Source organism: Arachis duranensis, chromosome 9 (assembly GCF_000817695.3).
Source record: "Arachis duranensis cultivar V14167 chromosome 9, aradu.V14167.gnm2.J7QH, whole genome shotgun sequence".
NCBI classification, from domain to species: Eukaryota; Viridiplantae; Streptophyta; class Magnoliopsida; order Fabales; family Fabaceae; genus Arachis; species Arachis duranensis.
Window position 1 is genome coordinate 96,229,301 of NC_029780.3, and position 10,748 is coordinate 96,240,048.

At 30.4% G+C, this 10,748-nt stretch overlaps 1 protein-coding gene across 1 annotated transcript; it reads right to left on the reverse strand.

The window, feature by feature from the left end:
* Positions 1–478: 478 nt before the first annotated feature.
* Positions 479–7,082, reverse strand: LOC107466291 (uncharacterized). The gene is made up of 7 exons (XM_016085272.1): positions 6,891–7,082; positions 6,622–6,660; positions 6,473–6,497; positions 3,498–3,797; positions 1,866–3,387; positions 1,467–1,776; positions 479–1,183 (listed from the first exon to the last, which is right to left on the reverse strand). The coding sequence occupies exons 1-7, from the start codon at positions 7,080–7,082 to the stop codon at positions 479–481; spliced, it is 3,093 nt and encodes a 1,030-aa protein (XP_015940758.1).
* Between the last annotated feature and the right edge of the window lie 3,666 nt (positions 7,083–10,748).

A 10,748-nucleotide genomic window follows, 5' to 3' on the forward strand; every position in this document is an offset into this window, starting at 1 on the left:
CTTTAAAAGTACCCCATATTAAGGGTAATTTTTAGTGTTTATTTTTTAATTTATTTTTTAATCTAAGTCGTCAATGATAAATTTTTCAAAGAATTAATAAAAAAAGATGTCTTCTATAATTTTAAGTTGTTACTAACAGATTTTTCATAAGTTTAATAAAAAAATAACTAATTATCCTCTTATCTTTAGTTTTTGTATTGTCTTTTATTATATTTCTCATAACTTTAGTCAAAAATAATTATTCAATATTTAATATCATCTTATAGCATTAGATATTTTAATATTAGTGCATACTATATTACTCACTATCACTATAAATCAACCTTAAACGTATAAAACCATCAAAGCTAATAGTTGTTAAATAATAAAATTAAATTATCTCGTATTATTATTATAAAAACATCCAGATCAAAGCCAATTCTCTGAGACCTCGAGAAACTCTAGAGTAACAAATTATCTAGGATGCATCAAATATTGTCTAAATATCTATTTCATCATCATCATCGCAGTCATTATCATCATTTTCGTCAACATGCATTTCATCCTGATCTGCTTCATCAATCTCGTCCCTCGTCAATTGAAACTCTTTAAGATTCTCTACTTGTTGCTCACAAAATGGTATGTCTTCCACCAAAGATTCATCTAATTCCTCCTCATTCAAATCTCCCATATCAAATAAATCTCTGGGTTTCATATGACAAACAGAACACCAACCTTCATCAACTGGATCATCAATATAGTAAACCATTCTTGCATCTGTTGCAAGAATAAATGGTTCATCTGTTTCATTATCACCGGTGTGTATCAAGTTAGAAAAATTTACACTTGTGATCCCAAATTGATCTATCTTGATTCCCTTGTTAAGTGTGGTATCAACCCAAATACATTTGAACAACACAACCCTCAGCTTGCCAAAGTAGTCTAACTCTATCATATCTACCACTTTACCATAGTATGTATTGTCGCTTGCTACTATAATAGGGTTCCTGCCATTTGAAACACTATTAGTAATAGCAGACATAACCACACCACTATTTTGTGTTTTAAGGCCTTGATCTTTCTTCATTGTACGAAACTTGAACCCATGAATATTAAACTCCTCAAACCTCTTCACAATATCATTAGGCCCTTCTGCAAGCCACTTGATTTCGGGAGTAATATCTGGATCATTGTTTTTTGCAACCTACATGTGTTAATAGATTAGAAATATGTGATCCTAAATTCTATTTTGGAACAAACAAGTTTTACAAAATGTAACTAACTCACATAATCCCTAAACCACTCATGGAATTTGGCATGGATGTATTCTTCAACGAGCTTGGTTGCATTTTTCTACCACGGTATATTCTGGCAATCTCACATCTACATTTTCTGGTAAAGTAGATTACAGTTATGTAATAGTTATAGAAAATAATTGAAATCTAAGTTAGAAATAACAACATAACTCACTCGCGAAACTTGTCCACCAGTGAACAATTTGTCAACACATAACGATGGGCCTGTAATTTCTCTGTTGGTGTTAACGAACAAATCTTATGAGCTCCACGAGATATTCCTAAGGCTGGAAAAATCTTAGATAAGACAGTAGAGCAACTACTACAAGTGTTTTCATTTTGGTCATCGTTGCGCCTTGGTCGGTTGAACCTTGTCTCAATATTGCCATCCTCCAAATATCTAGAGCAGAAAGTTAGACATTCCTCTATTATGTAACCTTCAGCTATGCACCCTTCTGGTGCAGCCTTGTTACGGACATAAGATTTTAAATGTCCCAGGGCCCTAATAACAAAAAGAGAAAATTAGTTATCCATAAAAATATATCGTAACAAATAGATTCAATTAAAACTTGTTAGAGTGCCAAAATTTACCTTTCAATAGGATACATCCATCTATACTGCACTGGACCTGCAATCATTGCTTCCTCTACCAGATGAATAACTAGATGAACCATAATAGTGAAAAATGTTGGAGGAAATATCATTTCCATGTGACAAAGCGTCAAAACAATTCGCTGTTGTAGTCTTTCTAAATTCTTTAGTGATAATGATTTGCCTGAGACTTCTCTAAAATAGTTGCACAGCTCGATAAGAACGGATATAACCTCCTTCGGCAAGGATCTTCTAAGTGCAATTGGCAAGATATGTTCTAGAAGAATGTGTGAATCATGGCTCTTTAGACCGCTTACCTTTCGTTTTTTAATATCAACACATCTAGAAATATTTGAAGAGTAACCATCTAGAAAAGAGACACTCTTTAGAACACCTAAAAAAATATCCTTGTCAACATTTTTCATTCTAAAGCACGAGGCAGGGTACTTGGAAGAATTAGGATATGGATGGAGTTGTTCTCTAATTCCCATCAACTGCAAGTCCTTACGAGCTTGCAAGTTGTCTTTAGTTCTTTGTTTATCATCAAGTATAGTAAAAAGCACATTATCACACACATTTTTCTCTATGTGCATCATGTCAAGACAATAACGAACAAGATTATCCTTCCAATATGGTAAATCCCAGAAAATACTTCTTTTTTTCCATTGTAGTGGGATGTTGCCATCGTTGACTGCATCTTGAGGTCTTTTTCGACTACTCTCAATTTGGGACAAAAACCTTCTTCCTGATAACGTCGGAGGTGGGCCTCTTAGTTCTGTATGGCCATCAAAAGAGTGTTTATTGTGCCTATACTCGTGATCATCGGGTAACCATCGATGATGTCCCATAAAGCAATACTTCATGCCAAACTTCAACCTTCTGAAGACTGTATCGAAGTTACATGATGGACAAGCGAGGTTCGTATGTGTATTCCACCCAGACATATTATCAAGACCTGGAAAATCACTAATAGTCCAAAATAATGCAGCATGCATACGAAAATTGTTACCATCAATAGAATCGTAGACATCAACACCTTTCCATAATTCGTTCAACTCACAAATAAGTGGTTGCAAAAAAATATCAATATTATTTCCAGGCATCTTTGGACCAGGAATTATCATAGACATTATAAGAGAAGTTTGCTTCATACAATACCGTGGAGGATAGTTGTATATATATAGCATCACTGGCCAAATGCTAATGTTTGAACTGAGAGTCCCGAATGGATTGAAGCCATCGGTTGCTAAAGCGAGCCTTATGTTACGAGGATCTTTAGCAAATTCTGGATGTAATAAATCAAAATCTTTCCATGCCTTGCTATCTCTAGGATGCTTTAACTTTCCATCTGAGTTAGGAAACTCCGAATGCCAGCGCATTAGTCTTGCTGTCTTGGAGGACATGTATAACCTTCTTAACCTAGGAGTAATAGGAAAGTACCTCAACATCTTTGCTGGTATCTTTTTCTTTTGATCTTGACTCGTTCCCACAACTTCCGTATTGCTGATGGTGTTCTCTTCAACTTTATATCGAGATGCGTTACAGACCACACATTTATTTTTTTCTCATTGTCTTTTCCTCAAAAGAGCATACAGTTATTTGGACATGCATGAATTTTCTCCTATCCCAAACCTAACAATTTAATCATTTTTTTGGCTTCATAAAATGAAGTGGGCAAGTTAGCATGGGAAAAAGCATTGTTGAGAAGATCGACTATCATGGAGAATGTCTTATCAGTAGCACCGCACAACACTTTGATATGATACAACTCAACAACAAATGATAACTTGGTATATTTTGCGCACCCAGGACATAATTTACAATTCCCATCCTTTAGCAACTCTGTAATTCTTCTTGAATCCTCGTTAGTGTCATTTTCCGACGGCATTGGAACGGAATCAATTCTCGAAGCAAAGGGCTCATCATCATCACCTTCATAATTGATACATCTATACTGAAAATATCAGTCAACATATCATGCAGTGGTGGTTTTTCAACAGGCTCTGTATGATTGTGACCCAATAGTTCTTCTTCCAGTTGGACTATAGTTTCTCCATGCATATACCAAGAAGTATACTTTTTTGAAAATCTTTTTTGAAGTAAATGAGTTAATACTTCAATTCTCGTCCCCATATTGTTGAACCCACATTTGATGCATGGACATATAATTTTTTCATTTATAGCAGCTCTAGCAAAGGCAAACTCCAAAAATTCTTCAACCCCGCATTTATACTCTGTTGATGTAATTGATTTATGAATCCAACTCTTATCAATCATAATTGAATGACTCTGTTTAAATAATAATGTACCAAAATATAAGTATATGAAAGGCATGACAATGAATTATACAAAAAAATTAGCATATCATGTATTAGTTCCTAATTAATATACACAACAAATTACAGAAATGTATTGACATAAAGTGTAAAAGGAGGTGTTACTGAACCAACCTAAACAGATCGTCAAGCTAATATTAATATTACTCACTAATTAGCTATAGAGTAAGTAAAATTATATTATAGAATCTCACAATTTGCATCGCAACAAAAAAATGAACCTTGTCCTCAATAATCATCATAATAAGTTTAAAAATTATTACGGTAGAAAATCATAAAACAAATAAGTTTATATAATATTTGAGTAAAAATATACAAAAAAAATTCTATATAAAAAGAAATAAGTAATGGATAAGGATATGGTCTTGTTAACACGATGCATAATTTACTCTAAAAAAATTGTAAATAGATATTTTTTAATATATTTTAAACATTTTAAAAGTTGTTATATATAATATGTTATATAGTTTTTTTTTAAATATGTTATACATGTTATATATGAAAGAAAAAGTTAGGCAATATAAACACCATAAAATTTATCTAAAGTGATAGCATGATTTATTTAAAAGTATATCAAATTATGTTTAATGCACAATGGTATTGTGTAAGGGCATTTGAGGTTGCGGGTTCGAGTCTCCTGTCTTTGGTAAAAAAAAAAGGATATTTGAGGTTATAAAAAAGTCTAACAAATATTTATAATGAGTATGCAAAGATACACTTTAGTTTGACCATGGAGGGGTATGCCCCAAAATTTTTTATAAAATTATTTATTAGTAGTTATGGAAACTAAAATTTTATTAAAACTCTCAACATTGAGTACTATTACATAATACTTTATAATTTTTATTTGTAGATATTTATTTTTTATGATATTAGTAATAAAAAAATAATTTTTATTTATAAATTTTATTTTTGTATAAAAATTTTATCATGATTTTTATCTTAAAATTTTTGGTCTCCTCAAACTTGTTCAGTCAATCTCGGGCTAGTATGAGTACGGTCATATATTTTCGAAAATCAAATATAATAAAGAGAGTAGTGGTGCACAAAGAATAAAAAATTAAATATAAGGAAATATAACCTTCAAGCTAATTGGAATCTCAAAAAGTTGATTAAGATTGGCTCCACATTTTATTTGTCTTCTTTAATTTCACTTTCAGTGACCTACAAGAGAGAACATACTATCTATGAATCTAAAAATACATTAAGTATACTTAAATCATATGAAATAAGGTATAATGTTGTGAAATAATTTATCTTTATCTCTAGTCTCGATAATGTTCGTCGCACTCTTATTTTTTCCTTATCACAATAGCAAAATAACAAATTAATATTAATGAAATCCAAAATTTTTTTTATTGAAATGTGAATGAACAAATAATAAAAATATACAAATGAATGAGAAGGAGTATTAGTTCTTATATAATGTTGATATGAAGCATATTTATAGGAATTAGTTAAGCAAAGGGTTAAGAATTAGTTAAGCATATTTGAACTATCTTATCTATTGGTCGTTGTTTTTATCCTTTTCTGTTACTTTTATCCTTTTTTATAACAAATTTTAAATTCAAAATCTTAAAAGACTCAATTTAAATATTCTTAAATATTGATACTTGATTTAATTAAATACATATTATTAATTGGAATAAAACTTATTTTATTTTTAAGTCTCTAAATTTCACTTTTTTTGTAATAAATGTTAATTTGATTTAATGTTCATTCCTTCTGTATTGTGTGTCTGTTTATCTAATATTATTGTAGTAATTTTATTTCAATTAGCTTATTTAAATAGCAATAATCATGCTAACTGGACACATTAGTATATGAAAATTTTAGAGGACAGAATGCTATTTTTGAAAAAATATTAACTCTTATAATGAAAAATTTACTTTTCAGATGAGTCATAATCAATTAAGTAGATAGATATGTTCAATTGAAATCGAAAAATAACATTAAACAAAGATACTAAGCCTAGATAGAACTGGAATTTAACAGAGTAGTTATGTTCAACAAAAGTAAAACAAACAAAAATACATCAAACATAGTATTCTCCTGGATACCATATTTTACAAAATTGCCTAGCTTTGTCACGCGCAATAGGATCCAAATCATCTATATGATACGGCTTTTTGTTCAGATCAAAGTCTTTTACAGCAGTTTGGATTATTGGCGATTCAGTTGTAGAGCGAACATATCTTCTCTTTTGAAAAAATTTTGCAATATGTCGTTCTATGATATTGAATTGCTTTCAACATGCCCAATGGAACTCACATGCCGGCTTCTTTTTAACACTCATCTGCAAAGAAAATGTAATGATTCAAATTCAGTTAAATAAATTATTTCTTAAAATCACCTTCAAATCCAATAGTATAACATCAGTATTCCAGTCAGAATATTTCTTAAAATATGGAAAATCGAACCTTACCAGATACTACATGCTCGCTCAATGCATATATCTCCTACATGTTTTAAACGAATCATAATCCAGGAAACATTTAAAGGATTATTTTTAATTAAATAACAAAACACAAAAAGAATGGTAAAAGTGGCAAACCTTAAGAGTAGAATCCATACTAGTGGATGAAGCACTATCGTAGCATTCTCGATAGAAGGGTGCTCTTTCAGAGATATTCATGTGAGCATTGAGAGCCACCAACTAGGAATGGATATTGATCTTATTAAACCAAACCTCAGAGGCAACATCGAGTGCGTGTTGCAACGAGGAGAAAGGAGAGGCAGAAGCCATTTCTTTAGCGAATTTGATGCTTCCACAGCATTCAAGAAACTCACTTTCTTCCATAGCAATCCAATTTGAAGATTTGCTGCAAGATTGTGGAATTTGGGGCAATGATGTATGAACATGCTTAGATAGAATTGCCATCTTTGATTACCTGAATATTAAGAAATGCATTATGAATAAAAAATAAAAGTAGATATAGAGAATTTCTGCATCGATACTTATTAGCATTTTCAATGTGTTTGAACATTAAAAATTGAATATGCAAATTAAAGGTTGGCCTTTATTTTTTTTATATATAATTATTCAAGTTTTAAATACTATATGTAGTTTTTATCACTTTAATTAAAATTTGACCTTATTTTCAAATAAAACTAGCCACAACCAGCAAGCATGCACTATAATCTTCAACAAATATAAAATGACCATCATAACGGTAGAAAAAAACATAAGTAATAGATAAATTAATACTATATATTTTCACAAAAAACATGAAGGAAAAGATATCATAGTAACATATCATATCTTTTTTTTTTCATTAATGTAAAAGAACCAAATAACAACAACCTAACAAGAACAAACACCCAATAACCTAATAACAACAAATAACTCAGAAACAACAATTACAAAAATAACGAGAAGTATAAGAAAAGAAAAAAAATTTAGTATAATCCTTGCAGAAATTGTATTTACAGAATATAAATAAACATGATATTCACAAAAATATAAATAAATATGATACTCACAGAAATTGAAAGAAGATAAGAAAAGATAATAGTTAAGTGTTACCTGATAAAAGATTTTCCCAATTCTTGGCAGTGTGATTTTGTGCTGCACTAAATTAATTAGAGGTAACAGTTAAAAATTTTTAACTAAAATAAAGAGAAAATATTTAAGTAAAAAATGGGAGAAAATGGTTGGAACCATACCAGAAATATTCATCGCGCCCAACTTTGCTACGGCCTACGGTGGGTGTTGTTGGTAAAAAATCAAAATTCCGAAGATGTGAAAGCCGAATACAATTCTTGCCACGAAAATATAAGTTTGTCATAACTCTCCATCTAATTTGTGCAATAATTTTATATCAGTAATATTATTGCGTGGCTAAAGACCGTACCTTTTAGAAGTCCAGCCACTAAGAAGGTCGCACACATTTTCCTGAAGCAATGCATGTCCTGAGTGTCGTTGAAGGAAGAAAACCAAACTCAAAGAATCATCGACAAATCTAATAAGATGGATTCAAAAAAAGGGGATTGAAGCTAAGTAGAGGGAGAAGGATTCCCGATACCTTCGATTTAGGATTTATTAGAGTTTTTTTCTCCTTTTACGTTTTAACTTTTATCTATAATATATTTTAAAATATTTTATTTTAAAATGATATTCATTTATTTTCATTTAATGATTAAATCCAATCAAAAATTTGATTTGTTAGTTTGAGCTTGTATATTTTTTATTTTTTATTTTTGTTACAATAATATAAAGTAAAATGTAATTAAGATTATAAACAAAACTTTAAAATAAAATAAAAATAATTTATTTATTTATTATTAACTAATGAAATAAAAAATTATGTGAAACAAAATGTGACCTAATAAAACGAAGGATATTATGAATAAAAAAGTGATTCATTAAAATAAAAATAATATAATAAAAAACTAGTACTAAATATTAATTACTTGCTATTGTATTTGACAAATTTAATTTATCTTTACATACTAACATAGTAAAACATACAGTAAAATTAATATTTATCTACAATAATAATTATAAAAGAAATAATTAATAGTATACTCTAATTAAATAATAGTATAAATAAAAAATTTAATTTATAATTTTATAAAATAATTAATTAGAATATAAATTTTATCTTTATAATTATTTGTTTTATCTAAATTTATTTTTTATATTTTTAAATTTAATTTCATAAATATGTGTTAATGTTAAGATATTTAAAAAAATTTTATAAATGAATAAATATATTTTAAAAAATATATTTATTCAAGATAGGATGATCATGGAAAACAAACAGAAAGAAGTAAGGAAGAGGTTATAATTTGATTTTTATTTTTAGGAGAAGAGAAAAAATACTTTTACTAAAATAATGAGGAGTATAAACTTTAAATTAAAAGGCTACGATAAATATTGTTTGTGGCAAAATATTAAATTTTAGCCACTGTGATAATGTTTCGTGTTAAATACAAGACACGTTCATTTATTTTTATTACGTTTCAGTGTTCGTGGTTAAAATTTAGTGGCTAAACTCCGTTTTTGTGGTAGTGTTTAAAGATTAATGGAGTAGATCCTGAAGTCTATAAGCTGATGATCTTTCCCTTTGCAGTAAGAGACATAGTTAAATTCTGGTTGGATGTCCAACCTAGAGACCTCACATCTCAACGTAAGCGGGATTAACCACCATCCTTATGCCGTCGCTGCTACCTCGATAGGCAGGATTAACCACCGTCCCTGTCGGGCACATAGCGTCTCGTAATCTTAGTACAAATCAGTATTTCAGTGGTTTTCAGAAAATATTTTCAGTTTACATGGATCCATCATCTCATTCAGAGTCCTCGACTCATCTCAACCTCTGTCAATTCATATTTCAGTTTTCCAACATCAACAGTTCATTATTCCTCATCTTATATATTATTCATACTTCATATAATGTCAAACCATCCTCAGTACACCTGAAACCTAATCCTCCGTTTTCTAACTTTTCCAAATAATATCATTTAAAGCCCTTAGATTCTCTCCCATGTTTCCAATAACCAAAAATAGGCCCAAGACTTAAAATGGTGTTATAGAAGCTTACAACCTCGTCGGGAAGGTGAAACAGTTGAAAACAAAGTAAAATTTGAGAAATAGGGCATGTGCGTCCGCACAGGGGTGTGCGTGCGCACGTCCAGGAAGATTTTTAAAAGTGTGTGTACGCACAGAGGTGTGCGTATGCACAGATATGAAAATTCACATGCCTGTTTACTCGCACAAGCTGTGCTAGCATTGAAAACAAACGGCCCTTCCCGACTTGTGCATGCGCACAGGGGTGTGCGTACGCACAGGTCGCAATTCTTTATTGATGTGCCCGCGCACAAGCTGTGCTAGCGCTGCAAACAGCATGCCTTTCCTTGCCTATGCGTGCGCACAGGTTTATAATTATGCAGGGTTGTGCGTGCGCACATATCAGAAATCATAAAATTATGCAACTTTGCAAAATTTCAAATTTTTAACACCAACTTTGAATGATTATAACTTCCTCTACGAAATTCCAAATCTTTCAAACTTTATATCGTTTCGAAGAGTTTTCAATAAAATTTAATTTTAAACTAATTTCAATCGATTTTGAAAACTGAGACAAAAGTTATGACCAGACAAAGTTCACCAAAAATCCAATTTTACCAAACTTAACAATTTCCTCAATTTCTTACCATACACCTTTCAAACCATACCAAACCATTCAAAACTCCACTTTTCATCAAAATTAACCTTTGTATCATATTACATTCAATCATACCACATTTTCTTTCACATTTCATTATCCACAACTTCAATTATCACATATATAACATATCCACCAATCATTATCATATCATCATCAATTCTCATTATCAACCCAACCATGATTCAAATCAATACTTGACAATACCCATTCATCCATATCCATCACATCTCAACTTCATCATTTAACCACAACAACAACATCAAATTGTTATACTTCATCAACACAAACAATCATCAACAACATAAAATTTACAAACCTATCCTATGGGTCACTAGCCTATATGTCCATGAATATTATATACTACATAGAGGAAA

Bases quoted from the DNA above. Each gene is read 5' to 3' on its own strand.
- LOC107466291 (XM_016085272.1), bottom strand. From the start codon at position 7,082: ATGGCAATTCTATCTAAGCATGTTCATACATCATTGCCCCAAATTCCA. The intron at 1,777-1,865 runs GTAAATTTTGGC...TTTTGTTATTAG, and splicing joins TGGATGTATCCTATTGAAAG to GGCCCTGGGACATTTAAAAT. The intron at 1,184-1,466 runs GTGGACAAGTTT...TAACACATGTAG, and splicing joins TGTTGACAAATTGTTCACTG to GTTGCAAAAAACAATGATCC.